At 44.2% G+C, this 20,177-nt stretch overlaps 2 protein-coding genes across 5 annotated transcripts in view; both read left to right on the top strand.

Annotated features, from left to right (window-relative positions):
* Positions 1 to 20,177, top strand: part of EVI2A (ecotropic viral integration site 2A) — a 259,488-nt gene that overhangs the window by 132,599 nt on the left and 106,712 nt on the right. The window lies entirely within an intron of this gene.
* Positions 796 to 19,790, top strand: WSB1 (WD repeat and SOCS box containing 1). The gene is made up of 9 exons (XM_083479652.1): positions 796 to 969; positions 4,570 to 4,738; positions 7,280 to 7,548; positions 9,319 to 9,450; positions 10,480 to 10,580; positions 13,565 to 13,737; positions 15,384 to 15,497; positions 17,667 to 17,774; positions 18,669 to 19,790. The coding sequence occupies exons 1-9, from the start codon at positions 930 to 932 to the stop codon at positions 18,826 to 18,828; spliced, it is 1,266 nt and encodes a 421-aa protein (XP_083335778.1). The 5' UTR covers positions 796 to 929; the 3' UTR covers positions 18,829 to 19,790.

Raw genomic sequence — 20,177 nt, 5'->3', positions numbered from 1 at the left:
ACAAGAGCAAGGTGGACAAGTCCTAGATTCCTTCAAAAGGGAGTTATTAACAGGATCTTGCTGGCTTTATGGAAACTCTCTGTTCATTGGCACTGTACCATTGCACACCATTTTCTTAAGATTAACAACATGGGAGGGTGTTTTCTTTCGCCTTCTGCTTCTGCATTTCTCCAGGGTTGGCCACTGCAGCTAGCAGGATGCTCAACTTAGTTAGGCCTTTGGCCTGACCCAACACGGCTGCCCTTATGCTCTTAATCCTTAAACATTTACAGGTGGAGGAACTGCACATTTTTAATCTTTGATGTTTTATCGTGTTTTTCATATTCTGCTGGGAGCAGCCCAGAGTGGCTGGGGAATAAATTATTGTTATTATTACTGTATTATTATTATTATTTTCTGGCACTTAAAAGAATCAGGGAGCTCCCCAAATTCTTTTAAGTGCCAGAAATAATAATAATAATAATAATAATAATAATAATAATAATAATAATATACATATATATATTTACACACACACACACACACACACACACACACGAGTTTTGGAACAACTAGCTCTAACATGAGCCACCTCAGCTTTTAACAGTTCCTTTTTCCAAGTTACGTTTGCCCCCTTCCGCAGAATGGTCTCGCCCAAGAGCTAGCTTATTCCATTGAGACGGGCCCGTTCTATTTCGGAAGAACAGACCTCAATACGGATTCCCTCCCTTTCCCTCACCCAATCCGCGACTCTCACGTAAGGGGCGTGGTCGCGGGGGCCTTCAAGGCCACGCCCCTCCTTTATAAACCTTCCCGCAGCGGCCATTTTGTCTCAGTCTTTAGCTCTTGCGGCGCAGCGGCAGGTGACTGGGAAGTATTCGGAGTCTTTCGTTCCCTTTGCTCCTTTTTTCATTCTTTGTTCAGAGCCGGTCTGAAGGGCGGCTCCGTAGATGGCCAGCTTTCCCCCGAGTGTTAACGAGAAGCTCATTGGTGAGAGGCGCCCCCTTCCGCGGAGAAGGGAAAAGCGATTGCTTATTGCTGATTATGTTTATTAATAATGCTAATAATAATAAAAGGATCGAAAAGGTGGCAAAGGAGGGGAGGAAGATGGCTCAGGGGCGTTGGCTATGCCTCGTGCGTCGTGAAAACGCTCGTTGGCAGCCGATTTGCAGGGCTTGCTTTGAAAGATGCTATAGGACTGCTCTTAAGTGGGTTGCATCCAGCGCGATTCCTTACTCGGAGTAGACCCATTGAAATGAATGGGCATGTCAGAATCGGGTCACTTGGTTTCGAGGGATCTGCGGCGAGTAAGGCTAACGTTGGCTGCAACCCCAGGTTTGCAAGGGATCAAGTAAAACATTAGTAAAGGGAGGGGTACGGGAACATGCATAAAACTGGCTTGCGAGCAAATGATTTTCCTTATACAAAATAAAACGAACACGTCGTTCCTGTTGCCTTTCTGCACAATTCGTTGGAAGTTGCTTATGCCCGCGCGTGTACAGTTTTGCATATGTGGCTTAAGCTTGGAATAGGCCCAATATAGGAGGAAATGAGGGCTGCTGGAAAAAAAACGTGGGGATGAAGGAGAGCATCTTGGTTGTTGGGGATGTAATCATGGCGGTGTGCTATTAATAGCAGTGTGATTTGGTGTGCTAAATTAGGTACACCTTGCTTTTGTTGTGTCTTTTGGGACGGGTTTAGCAAGTTATGAATGCCATTAACGAAATTATAGGGGAGACAGTTACAGGGCAGGCTCTCGCAGGCTGCTTTGTTAGTCCTAGAGTAGATTCATTTAAGTTAATTTAAGAGTAGATTCATTTAAGTTAATGGGCATGACTGACTTGATTTCAGTGGGTCTCTTCTGAGTAGAACTGAATTGGACAGAGCCCAATGAAATCCATAAGCCTCAGCGCCCCCCCCCCTCGTGGCATGTTCCAGTTTTAATTACTTGTGACCCCCTCCTTCCTACAGCCTTCTAAAAACAGTAGCTTAAGGGTGCTGGGTTTCCCCTCAACCTTTTCACTCCTCTGTAATTTGAGAGTTGTGTGGTGGGTATGGCTGTTGCATTTGGAGGCAGCATAGAAGTATTCGACATAGCACTGGAGAAGTAGATTAAAAAGTGGATCCGGTTGGGTGTGGTTGGGGCTGGGCGGTGGTGATAGAGCAGCCTAAAGAACTTTAGGAGAGCAGGGGGGTGACAGGCGAAATAGAAAAATGAGTGCTGCTAAATCTGAGACAAAAGCCGGCTGTGGGCAAGCGACTGGGTTTATAATCAGGAAGGGGGATCCTGTAGTCCCAACCTCTCTTATCTCTAGGGCTGAGGGGAGTCGGGAGCCCCTCACCTTTTGTTGGGCTTCAGGTTCCCCACTTCCTGGTGTGCTGAAATTGAAATACTTTGTCACTTGTACGGGAGGTGCCATTGCGTTTTATCCAGGTGCATGTTTTGTGTGTAGACTGCTCAAAACTTTCCAGAAGATTATAAAACAATATACTGGGTGTAGCCTGTGATAATCATCTCTGATAGCGAGGAATAAAACAGAGCGCACACATTTTGGCTCGTGGGAAAACCTCAAGGAAGCTCTTGTTTCCTCAGAATGAGAGGTGCTTTTTTTGTGAGACACTGAGGAAGGATCTAGTGATTTTTTGGGAGGCGGGGAATCTGGTTATAGAGATATGAAACAATTCCTTCAATGATTTCAGTTGTGAGAGTACAGAAAGTTGCAAAATGATTTTTTAAATAAAGCATGGAGAGCAGGATTGTAATGTAAATTGCTTGCATGCAATTTCCTTCTGGTTTGACCTAGGAGCTAGGGGAGTATTTCAAAGCCCAAAAGAGGAACAAGGCTGTTCCGTATTGAGATTCTTTTACAGTTAGTTGTACATCTGCACGGGCTTGCAGTGTGACTCTTTGATTGGAAGTTGTGTGAGTCAGGACTGCTGCGTGCTAGGTGAAATTTTTCTTCTCCCTTCCGTGCTTTTCCCTCCTTTTTGGGGGCGGGGTGTCAGCTTGGAACCATCCACCCCTTCACTCATCCCAAATAAGTGAAATAAATGGAGGAGAAATTCTTGCTGGTAATACAAGACGCCCAAATTATCTTGCTTGCTAATTTGCAATGCACGTAAAATGTGGACTTTTTTTTAACCATGTCTTCTTTTTTCCCTTTTTAAAAGAGACCTACGGGTCACCAAATAAGGGTAGGTTTTCAGCTTTAGGGTTTGCTTGCTTATTGCCTTTTTGGGCATGGCTAGCACTGCTGCCATTATGCATGCTGAGTTTCTCATGCACACAGCCCCCTCCTCCCCCCTCTCCATTTACATATACAAGTGGAACTCAGTGGGGAATGAGAGTTACCCTGCCGGTAATGTTCATTTACCCTGCGCTAAGGGATTACTGACCCTGTATTAACTGAAAACAAGCTCCCTTCTATCTTCGTTCTCATCTGTTTTATGTTCTGTTTGTAATGTGGTATTTGGGTTGAAAGAGAAGCAAACTTGGATTCTCAAGCTCCTCCTCCCTTGTTACAGTGAAAGAAACTGCTGTGTGTCAACAGGGGGAGTACACATTTAGTGGAGGAAAATAAATAATAGGTTACTTTTAGTGTCATCTTTTTAAAATGTCTATGGAATAAACCAGTGAAGGCTGTGCATACTTGGGTGATGAAGTAAGGCAGGGGAATAATTCCAGTACAGTTTTTTCCAGTGGTGACCTCCATTTCTGCAAATGCATTATTTTGTAAAATTGGGAAGCAAGATGTTAACCGAAAAAGTTATTTCTTATTTTATATACATTTTATTTATGATTTTCAGTTTTATTTCTTGTAACTAAGAAATAGAGTGTGAGTTTACTTTTCTCCTCACTCCCAATCTCCCCCCCCCCCCCGCTTGTCTTTTTTAGATATGTAAGCTGGAGGTCAGTCTTTTCATTGACATATGTAACTAACCTGCTTTGGGAACCCTTTTTGGGGGGGGCAGCAGGAATACCTTAAAGAAGTAAAATGCCAGTCAGATGAAGGCAGTTTCTATTTTTGTAATTAGCTTTCCCCCTCCCCAAGCGGCTGAGTATTTATCAGCCCCTCACTGAAACAAATCTACTTGTAAATGGGATAGCATGAGTAAATGGTAAATCAGATTAGACATCATTCAAGAATGTGGCTCTCCAGATGTTGGACTCCAACTCCCACCAGCCCCCACCAGCATGGCCTAGTGGGTTAAGAATTATGGGAGTTGTAGTTCAACAACTTCTAGAGGCCTGCACATTTCCCATCCTTATTCTATAGAGATGCTGCAGTTGTGATTAGTTTAGATTACCTCCACACTCCTAGGATGCTATGATTCCTTCCATTTCAGTTGACTTTTTTCCTTTCACTAAACCAGCAGCACTTCATTCCTGACTTTTAACAAGTCACCTCCCTCTGTTATCCTTAAATTCCATTCAGATGAATGCTGTGTCGATCAATAGTAAAAATCAAAAATCAAAACATATTCACTGTTTACTGATGTGATTATTCAGTAGCAAGGGTTCAAAAAAGTGGAGTTGGAAACATGTTGAATTTCTGGTTCATGCTTACAAATGGTGCGTTCTCTTTTTAGGAAGGTCACGGACAGTGGGAGAACTTTTAGCCCCAGCTTCTCCTTTTGACAAAAAGTGTGGGCGTGAAAACTGGACGGTTGCCTTTGCTCCAGATGGCTCCTACTTCGCTTGGTCACAAGGCCATCGCATAGTAAAACTTGTTCCTTGGTCTCAGTGCCTGAATAATTTGTGAGTACAGCCTGTTTTGAAAATAGCTTTGTTTCTGTTTGTTGTGTGTTCTTTACAAAAATCTCTGGAAACAGTTGTGTCGAAAGCAGATTTTAAAAGTTAACAGGCAGTCTGCTTCCTACTCAAAAACAAATTGTGTCATTTCAAAATAGTTGGTTTTGCAAGTCTGTGGTCCTCCAGATGGTGCTGAACTCTATAAGGAAAAGAGCCTGCAAGATCACGCCAATTGTCCATCTAGTCTAGCACACTGTTCTCACAGTGGCCAAACAGCTCCCTCTGTGAAGCCCAAAAGCAGCCGCACCCTCTCCAGTTGCAATGGCGAGCCACAGACATTCGTTATCCAACAGGGAAGGTAGAATTTCAACTCTCCAACCCTCATGAACCCAGTTAGCACAGCTGATCATCAAGGATGATGGGTGTTGTAGCGAGAAAACCACAGGTTCATTACCCTGTGCTAAGCCATGGCTTAGTGTGATATGTGTATACATGCCCTCCCTGCTCATGCAACTGGGAGAAAGCTTTTGTTTTCCCTTAATCGTGATTTGTCATGCCATCGGATATAACAGATTAATTTCCAACCAGACAGCTTCAAATTGTGGTTTCTGAAGCTGGCCAAAAGCGGAAGCTTCTGGATGCGTAATTTCAGCAGTGCAGATGGATAGGCAGAGCGCATGAGCCTAAAGCTTGCTGCAACTCAGCCATGGTTTAGCGTGGCATGTGTAAGCATAGAATGCAAACCAGAGGTGTCGAAACAATTCGTTCAGTCTGCTTTTTAGGAGGAACGACCCAATCAGTGCTATTTAAGTTGCTTGCAAGTTGGAACGCAACTCCCAGTTGAACTCTGCACGTCTTCAGATTTTGCTATATGGTTTCTGTACTCAGAAGTTAGACACACAATATTTTATGTGCAAAGTGTGTGTTTTATGGGGAAATGCACTAACAAATGCATATTCCATGCCAGTATACAATTTAAAAGCAGGCTTTTCATGTGTCCTTTCAAAAAATGCACCGAACGCAACAGACCTTTGGTTGCACACCGGTAGGACTGAAGTAGGACTGAATTAGTGCTTAGTCCACCCCCTCGTGCAAGCACAGCCAATGTGTAAACTAGGAGAAAGAAGGGAACTTTCTGAATGGAAGAGTGGTAAATCTGTGACCCTCATCGGCTCCAGCTGGCATGCCAGTGATCAAGAGTGCTGGGAGTTGTAGTCCAGGAACAGCTGGACAGCTACAAGTTTCCCACAGCTATGGTGAGATACATCGGGAGCTGATGTATACCATTCAGTATTGTCTGCACTGATTGGCAGTGACTCCAGGTTTTGAGACTGGGAACATTCCCAGCCCTGCCTGGAGATGCCGGGGATTGAACTGGTGATCTTCTCTATTCAAAGTAGATGCACACCCAAAACAAAAGAGGGAGAGAGAAAAGACCCATAAGTCAAAGCACTAATTCAGTCCTACTTCAGTGTTGCCGGTGTGCAACCGATGGTCCATTGCATTTGGTGCATTTTTTGAAAGGGCACATGAAAAGCCTGCTTTGGGCTTCCTTGTTCTCCATGCAAGGGCCACGCATGTATTCAGAGCAGTCCTTTGCAGATTAACTCTTAAGTTCCATGGGATCTACTCTCAGGCCACTAATGCGCATACCATGCCAGCCTTAGGAAGGGAGGTGTTCATGGTAGAGACTGTACAAACCATACTTCAATTTGATGGTAACTAACGGGTGGGGGTTGGATTAGATGACGCTGGGGTCCCTTCCAGCTCTATGATTCTGTGAATCCAGAAGCATTGCTGCCTCTCAGTATTGAGGCAGAGCATGAGAGCATGGCCATCGTGGTTAGTAGCCATCAACAGCCCTCTCCTCTTCCATGAATTTGTCTCATCCTCTTTTAAAGCCACCCATTTGGTGGCCAGCACTGCCTCCTGTCGAAGGGAGTTGCACAGTTTATATGCTGCATAAAAGCTAACGTGGTTCAGTAGACAGAGGTCTGGGTTCATCCCAGCTCCATGTTCTGTGCTCTCTCTGCTTTGGTTCTTGCAGTAGCAAGTGACCCAATTCATAAAGTTAATGGGGAAATAGTAAAACCTTTACTGTTGGAATTTGTTAGTTTCCCCCATATATTGAACAAGTTTTCATTAGTAGGTTGGCCTACTCTGCATGGAGAGAATATTATCCATAGCCCCCCCCCCACACGATGATTTGGGCTACAGCTGGTGTCAGCTCAATGGTCAGGGATGCTGGAAGTTGCAGTCCAAAGTATCTATAAAGCATTAGGTTGGGAAAGCATGCTGCATATCGACTCGTTTTATCAACGTTGCCGTTTGTGTGTACATTGGCTTGGAGAGTTCTTCCTTCTTTAGAAGACATCTGAAGGCAGCCCTGTTTAGGGAAGCTTTTAATGTTTGATGTATCACAGCATTTTAATATTCTTTTGGAAGCCGCCCAGAGTGGCTGGGGAAACCCAGCCAGATGGGCGGGGTATAGATAATAAATTATTATTATTATTACTTCTAAAAGGTTGGCTTGTTTTTCCCTCCCAGTTCATTGCATGGCGTAAAGACTTTCACCAATTTAAGCCATTCCAAACTTTCGAGGCAGAACAGCAATGGAGACCAGAAAAACAAGCCCAGCGAGCACGTCATAGACTGCGGCGACATCGTTTGGAGTTTGGCCTTTGGATCTTCTGTGCCTGAAAAGCAGAGCCGGTGTGTGAATATAGAATGGCACCGGTTCAAATTCGGCCAAGACCAGCTTCTCCTGGCAACGGGCTTATCCAACGGTCGTATCAAAATATGGGATGTCTATACAGGTAAGCAGTGCCCTGGTCGTAGAAAATAAATTCAGTTTGCTTTCTTTCTAAGAACCAGGGAAGGGTACCTTAAAATGTGATTCTGATGCCTGATACGGCTCCGGTTTTCCCTGCGGACAATTTCCAAATTCATGGAGGGTGGATCTGTCAACAGCTTTGGGTTGCGGCAGATAAATAGAACTTCCAGGTTTGGAGTCATGGTGGATCTGAGAAGGGGCGGGTTGCTGCCATGATGACATAAAACCTCCCTTTTGATTTCATCAGAAGGATTTCCCCCTCCAAGCCTAATAGCCACACAGGCGGAGAGGGCGCAGGACTGATGGAGTGGCCTGGCATACCTGGCCTACAGGTCTGTGGTTGCCCATCCCCAATGTCTCTGAACTCTCTTTGAATTAGGCCAGGGAAGTATTGGCCCATAGGCCATTCTTGGCCTGCCGGGGGATCCAAATTGACAGCCCACAATGCTGTTCCATCTCGTATCATCTGATGAGTGGGAGGATGTGGCAAAATTCTGCCTTGGCTGTGCACACCTGTCCCCAGCAGAGAATGGATGTACAGCCCAACTGAGCAGATGATGAGGGGGGGATAAGTCATGCTCAGTTTGGCAGGATCCCATGAAAAATGGATTGTATCAAAAGTCCAACTAAATGAGAAGAAGAAAACCTTGCTTTCACAGCACCTGGCTTAAGTGTTGAGCTAGACAAATTCTTGGTCTTAACGTTGCACACATTTTGTACCAGTCATTAGTGAGATAATTTGGGGGTTTGTGGTTGCGGTTGCTTTTTTATTAGTTGTTGTCCTCTCTGATCCCTTTTATATGAATTTCTCTGATCACTGGAGACTGTCTTTACAGTGGCAGTTTTCACCCAGTTAGCTTCTGGTCTGGGTGAAAAGTCTGTACGTTTAGAACGGAAATTGGAACAATGCACTGCATAGGACAGTGTTTAAATGTCAAGCAGACTGCCAAGTTCCTTGAGTTTCAAAGTAAATCTTTGCACTGCTTAGAAGATAAGCTTTCCTGGCATCAAGTCTAAAAGCTTATCCAACAGATAACGCAAGTATATTGGCTTAACTGAAAAATGTTTGGGATCAACAAATAACGTATTAAAACATTTAAGTACTGTGTAAGACAGCCTTGCATTTAAGCACTGGCCTGGTAGCCATAGACAACAAGGAATTTGATAGAAGGCCTGTGGGTGGGCGGAGAAGAGATGGATTACACCATCCTTCCTCTGCCAGCAAGCAAGTAAAAACATACTTCCAGGCTGGTAACTGTTATTTACAAGACTGGCACAATATTTGATTTATCAAAGGATATGTATCCTGCCCTTCCGCTCCAAAGTGGATGTGTTTAAACCTGCTTACCTGTATATAATTTGTTTCCCAACAGCCCTAAACATTAATAAATGTAAAATAACACCCTGTTACTTGCAAAGTACACATCTGCTGCAGTACACCCCACACGTTTAAAGCACCCCCTCAAGGTTGGGAACTGTAGTTTTCCCATCAAAGCTATATGCAATTTCTAGTGTCCTTAACAAACTACGGTTCCCATGACTCTTGGGGGGTGGTTTTTTAATGTGTGTTGTATTGGTAGCCATTGTAACACATTAAGGGTTTTGTTTGTTTTTAACAATATTAAGTGTTTAAAATGTTAATAGAGAATGAAGAATGCCAACCTTTCCCCCAAGAGTTGCAGTAAGAAAAGAAGCCTTTTGCCCTTTGTTCCTAACTTTCCAGGTTTAATTTTAAAATATTTTATTCCAACAGGAAAGCTCCTCCTTAATTTAATGGACCATACAGAAGTTGTCAGAGACTTAACTTTTGCCCCCGATGGCAGCCTGATACTAGTGTCTGCTTCACGAGACAAAACACTAAGAGTATGGGACCTGAAGGATGATGGTATGTTATCAGGAATGTTTTACATGGCGTAACAAACAACAGGGACATGATTTACTGTCTAGCAATGGAAAGCTATGATGCATTAGTATTTTTTTATGTTTTGAGATTGTTTTCTTTATATACAGCAAGTTCAAATGGTATTTGTAGAGATGTTCCCAGTGTCCCAGATTTGTCTGTCTATAGTATCTGCCAGCCTTCCAAACTTGTCCTTACAGACAAGCATGCACAGATTAGATCTAAATTCTTGACTAGAAACTAGGCTTGCGAACCGCACCTTGATCCTTGTTTGCAAACCAGAATTCTAGCTGGGGTTTTAAGAGTTTCTCATTTTGGATAGAGCAGGTTTTATTTTTGTTAAGTAGTGTGTGTATATATAGATAGAGCACAGATACTCTCCAGCATTTTGACTTCACTCCCAAAGGACTCCTTCACTCCTCCATTGTCTCTTGAGACAGACAGATTTCAACAGCAGCAGCACAGATAAATCATGGACTCAAGCTGTTTAGGGCTTTGGCAGGTTATCTGAAGGACTGCCTTCATCCAATCCTGCAGCTCAGCTAGGCTGGCATTCATAAGAGACCAAGCCTTCTTGGTGGTGGCTCCCGAAACAGTAGACTTCACTTCAGTGGCCTTGAGTCTTCAGCTCTTGCATTTAGGCAGACCTTGAAGATCTTCCTCTTCATGGCAGCCTTTTTCTGATTCCAAAAGAAGCTTGCATCTCCAAAACTAACCTGTACATGTGTTCTGCTGTGACTCTTTTCCTTCTGTACCTATTGGGGAAGGACCATGGTTAGAGCATCTGCTTTGAGTGCAGAATGTCCAAGGCTCGATCTACAGTTAGGGCTGGGGTGTCCCCTGCCTCAAATGTCGGCGTGTCGATGTGGACAATACTGAGCTTGTTGGACCAGTGGCTTCCTTTGTACTTTGCTCTGTGAGGCTGTAGCTCTTGGAAGCACCTCAAATTATTTCAAGTGAAATATGAGTGTTTGATACTAAACTGGCTTTATTCCCTTCCCTTCCATTTTCCAGGAAATATGATGAAAGTATTAAGAGGGCACCCAAACTGGGTCTATAGCTGTGCTTTCTCTCCAGATTCTTCCATTCTCTGCTCTGTGGGGGCCAGTAAAGCAGTAAGTATCAAAGTTTCATGTTCTTCAACCTGTCTTTGATTGTGAGCAAAGAATTATCTTGAATCTTAAGAATATAGCCAGCTTGTGCTCTGTGTCATGCTGGATGATGATGATGATGATGATGATGATGATTTAAGGAATTGCATGACAAAAACATTTGTAGTAAATTGGCACCAGGCTTTCGTTCGGTTATCATTTACTGAGCTGAACTTTTTATTGCTTTTAGTCTCAATAAAGTTGAGGAATCTTGCAAAGTAGCCATGCATATCTCCATCTGTTCCATGACTTAAAAGAGAGAGAGAGAGGGCACAAACATTTTGCTTAAGAAAGGAATAGCTTTATAGTAATACTTTGTGACTCCTGATAATTCTGCTGTCACGCTCATTTGAAAGATTACTTTTCCAAAGCCTGGGCTGCTGATCTTACTTGACAGTAAAATGTCATTCTTGGACAGTTTCCAACAAACTGCCCTTGAGCTCTCAGTGCTTTGGAAAGGGTGAGCAGTGAGTTTTGCATCAAACTGCGTTGTGCTGCCGTACTTGCAAAATGCAACACAGGGCAGTCAGAGAACATAGAGTGAGCTGATTCTTTGTATAAAGCAGGAACAAGGCACCTGTCGCCCCCCAGGTGTTGTGGGGCTATAGCTCCCATCACCCCCAGCCACTGGTCTTGGGGGGGGGGGATAAGGAATGGCCAATGCTGCTAAGGGCGAGAGCCCAACAACATTTGGGAGGCTGAAGGTTCCCATCCCTGATATAAAAGTCTAGAATAGTGCTAAGTCTATAAAGTTGCAGTCCAAGACATGCTTATTTGAGAGCAACCCTGCACTGAATTACTTTCGAATAAGCATGCTGGGATTTGAGTTGTGTATCTTCTGTTCAGTTTAATATTAGAAAACTCCAGGTAGGGGTAATACAAGGGTGGACAACTTGTATCGCCTGAAGCGCGAGGACTGGAGTTTTGTTAGAATCTGGAACCCTTAAATCCCATTTTAGGAGTTAAGTTTCTAGTCCACATGTTGGGCAGAAATTCTGAAAGTATAAAATTTACGTTTTTTTTCAGAAGTTAGGCCTGAGTTGACTTATTACAACCCAGAGCCACTAGTTGCGAAATCAAATGTCACAGAATAAATTCACCAGCCGCCAATTGTAATGTTTTGTCATGTGGATTAAAATGCCGGTGCTGCGTCTCTTTATCAACTACCCCACCCCTGAGACGGCCTTCCGGGTCGAACAAGTTGTCCATCCTCCGGGCTAGTGAAAATTGTGGCTTTCAAAGTTAGCAGCTTGAAGGTTAGCAGAGAGATAGTGTCATTTGAAAAAGAAATATACAAAAAAGCCTATTGTGATTATTATTACTATTATTATTATTATTTAAAAAAGGAAGCCTAGATAAGAAAGACTTATCAGTAAAGCCCTTTAAAATAGAACAGATGTAGATGTATGCATTGATCTTTTTTTTTTAGGCTGTGTGTTTTCCATAAGCTTCTTGCTTTCCCTGTCACAGGTGGTGGCAGCAATATTGGTGTGATTGAGGGTAAGCTGGCACCACTCAGACAAGCGCACATTGGTGTTAGCTGGGCAGAAACAGTGGCATCTCTGGCCACCAGGCTGGAGGCGAACTTTACCATAGGACGAAGTAACCTTGCATTCGACTGCAGGGTGTACTGTACGTACGCAGGTGCTGGTTGATGTCCACTTTCTGCTTCCCCCTCCCCCTTTCTTTTCCTTTTTATTTTATTTTAACGTTGGTAAAGAGATCCTCTGGCTCCTCTTAAAATTTTAACAATAGATATTTCCAATTCCTATGGAATTCTGGAGTCTCTTAATAAAACTGAGCCGGTCCCTCGTCGCTTACTGTGACGGACTTAGTAACGAAGTTTCAGTACAGTACAGCGGTGGCGTCACTAATTAATATATTTATTTACACCCTGCCTTAGTTCCCCACCCCCCCGGGACCAGTTTTATGTTTATTATCTCTGCCTGTTCCTAAAGTTCAGGGTGGCTCAACAATTTTGCATACATACATAATATATTTATTAAAAAAACGAAAAAATATTCTATTCCGTAAAAAGGCTAAACATTATATGCCAACCTGTTTTTGTAGCCACAAACCTTTGCTAGCTTGTTGATTGTATTACACTGAACTTTGTAGTGCAATTTTGAGATCTAAATTTTCCTGCACATGCTTAAACTTGCTGACTACAGTATTAAGTATACAACTGCATGTGAAGTGTGCTAAGCCGTTTGTGTAAACTGCTAATTACTGAGACCTTTTAAAATTATTATTTTTAAAAAAAAATCTTGGCAAATAGCAGTGCTTGATTTTTATTTTTGTTCTTTTTCTTAAAAAAAATTAAGCTTAAAATGTGTAATATAATAAACTTGGTTTAATTTCTGGGTTTTTTTGCCAAAGTCATGTCGTTTGGCTGTGACAATTCCTTTTTTGCTTGCAGTATCTGTTTCTCTTCCTAGGCTGACGTTGGCGATCCAAGCCTATTGTAAACAAGTGATCTTAAACTCACAGGGGATTCCACGGGAGTAACCATATGTTAACCTTACTTTTTTTTCTGTCTGTATATTTCTTAAAATTTTGTTAGTTAATTGGAAAGGGGGGCGGGGCGGATGTTAGCACTTAACCCAGCTACTGTATACATATCTATATATTTTTTTACTTAAAACAGTTAAAGTAATAACATGGGATTCAGTAAAACCACCACTGTTGATGTAAACGTTTTAATTTTTTGGCTTATTTTTTATAAATAACACTTAATATGCATGTTTGCTTTAATTTAAATAATTCTGAGTATGGCACTGAGCATTTTCCGTAATTGTAGTAATTCTTAATGCTTGGCTTTAGTTGTAATCCTCAGTAAAACTAGCAGAAAACGTAGTTTTGCAGGGAGCGGGGTGGTGGGAAGAAGTTGATGAAATGTCCCCTCTGTGCCTGGGCATCGCTGTAACATGAGCTTGTTTTGATTGCAGGTGCTGCTTTGGGATATGGATAAGTACACTCTCATCCGAAAACTGGAAGGGCACCACAACGATGTTGTAGCCTGCGAGTTTTCTCCTGACGGAGCTTTACTGGCTACAGCATCTCATGACACCCGCGTTTGTGTCTGGGACCCACACACTGGAGCCATTCTGATGGAGTTTGGGTGAGTGAGTTGGGTGGAGTGGTCACAGGAATAATCTTAAAAACTTGCCCACCTTTGGCATTCTTTATTTTACAAGGGCAGCCTCTGGTTAGATTTGTACCAGGTTAAGAAGAATCAGACAAAGCCAGGTGCCAGGGTTGTTCATCGGACAGCGCTTGGCTGGGAGGGTGGACTGGGTTCAGGTTACACCACAGCCAGGAATGCTTTCAGTGGCTTACTTTAGAGAAGCGACTGCAGTTTTCCAGGTGTGAAATAGGGATTGTTGTTATTGTCGTTGAGTCGTGTCCGACTCTTCGTGACCCCATGGACCAGAGCACGCCAGGCACTCCTGTCTTCCACTGCCTCCCACAGTTTGGTCAGACTCATGCTGGTTCAAGAACACTGTCCAACCATCTCGTCCTCTGTCATCCCCTTCTCCTTGTGCCCTCCATCTTTCCCAACATCAGGGTCTTTTCCAGGGAGTCTTCTCTTCTCATGAGGTGGCCAAAGTATTGGAGCCTCAGCTTCACGATCTGTCCTTCCAGTGAGCACTCAGGGCTGATTTCCTTAAGAATGGATAGGTTTGATCTTCTTGCAGTCCATGGGACTCTCAAGAGTCTCCTCCAGCACCAGAATTCATAAGCATCAATTCTTTGGCAATCAGCTTTCTTTATGGTCCAGCTCTCACTTCCATACATCACTACTGGGAAAACCATAGCTTTAACTATACGGACCTTTGTCGGCAAGGTGATGTCTCTGCTTTTTAAGATGCTGTCTAGGTTTGTCATTGCTGAAATAGGGATTAGTGAATTGCAAAATAGAAACTTGGGGACCGCAGTTCACTAGTAGAGAACATGCTCTGCTGGCACACATTAAGAATGGAGTGTCAGACGGGGTACAAGGCTTGAAAGACTCTTCCCATCGGCCCCAGAGACCACGGCTAATCACTGAAGATTCACCAACTGGTGCCCACCAGATGCTTCAACTCCCATTGGCCCCAGCCAGCATGACCAACAAGTCGGGGACGATGGGAGTCGGAAGTTCAGCAACATCTAGAGGGCGCCAGGTTGGGTAAAGCTGGTAACTGTTTTTATTTATTTCATAAAAGTTGCACACTGCTTGATTGGTTTTTTTGTGTGTGTTTTAACTCCTCAAAGCAGTTGACATACCTTCATGCCCGTACGTGTGTGTGTATATGCATGCAAGCCATGGTTTTCTTGGCTTAACTATGGATTGTTTGTATATTCAAACCCACCCCATTCAGCTAACTTATGGTCAGTTTGTGGCCAACAGAGCAGAATGTGGAACTGACTTGCATCTAATGTTAGTCTTTCTTGGGAGCAGACCCATTGAAATTAAAGGACATGAGTAACTTAGATCTGTTAACTTTAAACTTACATCCATTAATGTACGAAGGCTGTGTGTGCTCACCTTCCATTCCAAATGCATGGCTTCCCTCAAAGAATCCTGGGAGCTGTAGTTTATCCCCTCACAGAGTTAGAATTCCCAGCACCCTTAGCCAACTACAATTCCCAGGATTCTTTGTCCCTTAAATACATGGAGCGTACACAGCCTTATTCCTGGCAAGCCTTGTTGAGTGGCTTTTGGTTAATGATTAAACGCAGAGCAAATGTCCCGTGAACCAAAGTTCTTAATTTCATCCTCAGGCATCTGTTTCCCGCACCGACTCCAATATTTGCTGGGGGAGCAAATGACCGCTGGGTCAGATCTGTATCTTTTAGCCACGACGGACTGCATATTGCGAGTCTTGCCGATGATAAGTAAGTATGGCAAAGCACGGCTTGGTTCTGCTGGTTCTTGCTGGCTGGGAAATGAACTTTCGTGCAGTGTCTTTGAGGGCGAGGGAAGCTTTCCCCCTCACAGATGACCGGCGCTTGAATTAGGCGGATAAGGGGAAATCGGTCAGAATTATTTACCTACGCAACCCGAGGGTCTTCAAAGTGCCCCACAAGCACACAATTTTAAAATGCAGTTGAATGCAATAATCAGATGAGCTGCAGAATGAAACAGCACAGTCAGCAGGAGAGAAGACGAAACTTTAAACCCCAATTAGAATTATTAGGTGGTGTTGCCTTGCTGGTGATTATGGAATCCTCAACTGACTTGGCCCAGTGATCTGGGTAATGGAAGTAGCAGCTCAGAATACCTGGAGGTCACAAATTGGGAAGAGTGGTGTCTGTAATAACTCGTGGGCAGATAAATAAGAACCATTGAACCTCAGATGGTCTGCTCAGCCACATAAAGCCCGCAGCAAGAAAGAAACTGGGGCAGAAGCTAGAGTCACAACTTCATCTGAAGTTAATTGAGCAGAGTTTCTCAATATTGCACAGTCGTCTGGCAAGTTAGAACAGGCTCCTATGTAAACGGTCATTATGCAACAGGAGACAATCTGACAGCTGGGCATGTGAGGATGAATGCTGGGGCTGTATTGTGGTATATACCATTTCAGACTGCATTTAGGGGATCCCTACATTGCTTTCCCTTATATGACATTAACCATGGGCTTGCTCACTTTCAGTCGATTCAGTCACTCAGGACACACAGTTCTTCCTCACCTGATCTATGCAGATCCAGGGGTGGGTGTCATCATCCCCACCCCACCTCTTTACACATAATCGGTGAGGATCGAGGAGGAGGAAAATCTTACCTCCCCCATCCCTTTTCTTCACTGCTGCCAAAATTAGCGGGTTGGGTGGGTAAAGGTAAAGGGACCCCTGACCATTAGGTCCAGTCGTGGCCAACTCTGGGGTTGCAGCGCTCATCTCGCTTTAGTGGCTGAGGGAGCCGGCGTACAGCTTCCCGGTCCTGTGGCCAGCATGACTAAGCCGCTTCTGGCGAACCAGAGCAGCGCACGGAAACGCCGTTTACCTTCCTGCCAGAGCGGTACCTATTTATCTACTTGCACTTTGATGTGCTTTTGAACTGCTAGGTGGGCAGGAGCTGGGGCAGAGCAACGGGAGCTCACCCCATCGCGGTGATTCGAACCACCGACCTTCTGATCGGCAAGTCCTAGGCTCTGTGGTTTAACCCACAGCGCCACTCGCGTCCCTTGGGTAGATACAGGGGTGCTTATCCATCCCCTAGGCCAGGGATTAACTATTCTTCCTTAGAAATGGATTGGAGACATCCTAAACCTTGTGGCTTTCCTAAGGCCCTGCCAGTGAGGTCATGCTTGGGTTGAGTCCAAACACACCCAGCGCGGGAGGCCTGGCTGGATCTCCTAAGTGCATTTTCTCCCCCTTTAAACTACAGGCAGCTTCAACTTCAATTCCAGCCGCTGTGCTGAGGCCGGGGTGTCTAACCTCTTCCCTGCTGCTATTTCTAGGTTTAGGTCTCCAAGCTGCAGCACACAAACTCCTTCCTCCCCAGTATTGGCACAATATTTTCCTGGTCTGCTTACAGCAGTTTGGCAGGAGGTCAAGAAAACCGGAGGAGGACTGGCAGCGGGGAGAGGAAATGCCCATATTCCCAGACTGATCAAAATCCCGTCGTTTTAAAGATTAAAAGGGTGGGGGGAAGTGATCCAGTTTTGTATTGCCTGAATCACGTATGATTGAGGGGCCTGTACAGTTCCCAGCTAACTGCTTGGGCTGTCAGCCAACTGTGCTGCATCAACTCTTTGCTGCGGCACTTGCAAACCACCAGGACCTTCAGTTTTCAGTCCAGAATGCCCTGGCTTTATTTTGGACCAATCGCTAGAATGTGCATGTCGCCTTAGGCCTCGCCTCAGTCCCTGTTCCTCTTGCTGGCGCTGCAGTGAGACGGATTTGTGAATTTGCTCATCTTCATCATCCGTCACTTCCTCCCTACATGTCTTCAGCAGCCAAAGGAGATGCATCAGCTTCCAGCTGTTGCTCAAATTAAGCATAAAGTTTAGCAGTGATGATAAAATAGAGGCTGTCAACTTAACCTGTTTGCTCTCTTTTCAGGATGGTGCGGTTCTGGAGAATTGATGAAGACCACCCCGTCCAAGTTGCACCTCTGAACAATGGGCTTTGCTGTGCCTTTTCTACAGATGGCAGTGTTCTAGCTGCTGGGTAAGCAAACCTCAAAATAATAATAATAATAACCACAACACATGCATACTCCACTGGCAAGGCAGTTTCTTAAAAGCCAAGTGGATATTTAAGAGAAAACCTCTGGTGTTATATATAACATATATATATATATATATTCAGTCATATATATATATATATGCGCACTGGGGCCTGATTCTCTAGTTGCTGCTTGGAAGTAACTACTTAAAGCAGTCGCCATCAATGCTGCTTGATAGATAATCCTTGACTAAAGAAGTGTGTGAGCCTTTGATGGCAGTAAATGGTTTGGATCTGGAAAGTTTCCTTCTGACAAGGGCTTTTTTGTTGTTGAAGGAAGAGAACCTCTTGATCCCACCTGATTTGTCTACAGCCATTGTCAACCTTGCACACCCTCCAGATGTTGGACAGGGGCCAGCAAACTTTTTCAGCAGGGGGCCGGTCCACTGTCCCTCAGACCTTGTGGGGGGCCGGACCTTATTTGGGGGGTGGGGCAGAAATGAACGAATTCCTATGCCCCCCAAATAACCCAGAGATGCATTTTAAAATAAAAGCACACATTCTATTCATGTAAAAACACGCTGATTCCTGGAACATCTGCGGGCCGGATTCAGAAGGCAATTGGACCAGATCTGGCCCCCGGGCCTTAGTTTGCCTACGCATGTTGTTGGACATGGGGCTGATGGGAGTTGTAGTCCAGCATCATCCGGAGGGGGGGCAGCAGGTTGCCAAGGCTGGTTCTAGAGCAGTGTTTCCCAAACTTCAGCTGTTTTTGAACTGCAATTTCTCTCATCTCTAACTACTTGTCCTGCTAGCCAGGGATGATGAAGATTGAATCACATGGGGCGTTGGGGGAGCTTAACCGACTTCCATGTTTTATCTTGCTTTTGCCTGCAGGACGCAAGACGGAAGCGTGTACTTCTGGGCCACTCCCAGGCGTGTTGCCAGCCTCCAGCACTTGTGCCGCATGGCCATCCGGCGAGTGATGCCCACCAGCCAGGTGCAGAATCTGCCTGTCCCTCCCACAATCGTGGCTTTCCTTTCCTACCGGATTTAGAAAGTAAACTGGAAAAGGGGAGGAGAGCAGTCTGGCAGGCACCTGGGCGAAAGAGAACCTCAAGCTTTTTGTAAGCCTTTTTGAGCTGAACACTTCACATGTTTCGGTCGTTATTTTTCCTTAAGAATAAAGAGTTTCCTTAAAGACGGTATTTATAGAAAAGATCAGTAGAGGTGTTTCTGAAAGCATCAGACTTTTCTAAAGAAATTCTAACTGTGAAAATCTGTAAATAATTAGACGTTAGCTGCTATGTATTACCTGTGTATATCATTTGCGATTGCTTTTTTAATGTAGAATATAGCATGTATATAGGCATGTGTGTTTGTGTGTGTGTGATACATATATACGCGTGCACACAAACACACAGAGATATATATAGATTCTGGAGCCACAAGCTGTATTGGTGCTGTGTATAGAGTGGCGTTTGTGGCTCAGGGATAGGAAAACAAAATTTAGTGGCTTCTGTATGTTGTGCATTTTTGGCAGGGGGCTCTCAAAATGGGGCCCTGGGTTGTGTACATCTTGTGTAGCAGAAGGAGTGAATTTCCTTGAGGCCCACAGCATGGAGAGGAAGAAAGCTTGATTTACCAGACACATGTCATCTTCAGGGAGGCCTTAATTTTGCCACAAATTGAATGGTGAGTGTCCAGGATCGCTTGGGGGTCCTTAAACCTTTGAAATCCAGCTACTGTATTAAATCCTGGCAACTTCTCTATCAGATGTGACTTCTTCACAGGCTCAGGGTTCCCACCCTCCACCCCCCCAACACTTCAGTCAACCTATGTCATTTAAAGGGGGTGATAACTGGGTGAACTACCAAAGACATGAAACCATTCTTGTTTTCATATGCTTTTGCCTTCTGTTCATCTGGACTTGCAGATACAAAGAATGTATGCATTGCATAAAATGCCTGATTATATATATTTCTTCTTTTTTGTATTAAAAAGTTGTTACAAAAAAAACCCTACAGAGTTTTGAAAAGCTGGTTTGTTTGTTTGTTTGTTTCGTGTGAGCTGCATCTTGAGTCTGAAAATGGGAATGACAGAGAAGAAAGCGAAGGAATATGTTTGCTGACTTGCTTTTCCATCTAAAGCTGGTGTGGGGAACCTTTGCTGAACCGACAACTCCCAACTGGCCATTGAAATGTTAGGAGGGCTGTTGCCTAACATTTCTGGCTCCCAACAGTGAAGAGAGACAGTAGCTGTCATAATAATAATAATAATTTATTATTTGTACCCCGCCCATCTGGCTGGGTTTCCTCAGCAACTCTGGGCAGCTTCCACAAAGACCAAAAATACACTAAGATGTCACACATTAAAAACTTCCCTGAACAGGGCTGCCTTAAGAGG

This window comes from Podarcis liolepis, assembly GCF_965112155.1.
Source record: "Podarcis liolepis genome assembly, chromosome: 16".
In the NCBI taxonomy this organism is placed as follows: domain Eukaryota; kingdom Metazoa; phylum Chordata; class Lepidosauria; order Squamata; family Lacertidae; genus Podarcis; species Podarcis liolepis.
This window is presented reverse-complemented; position numbering and strand designations above follow the sequence as displayed.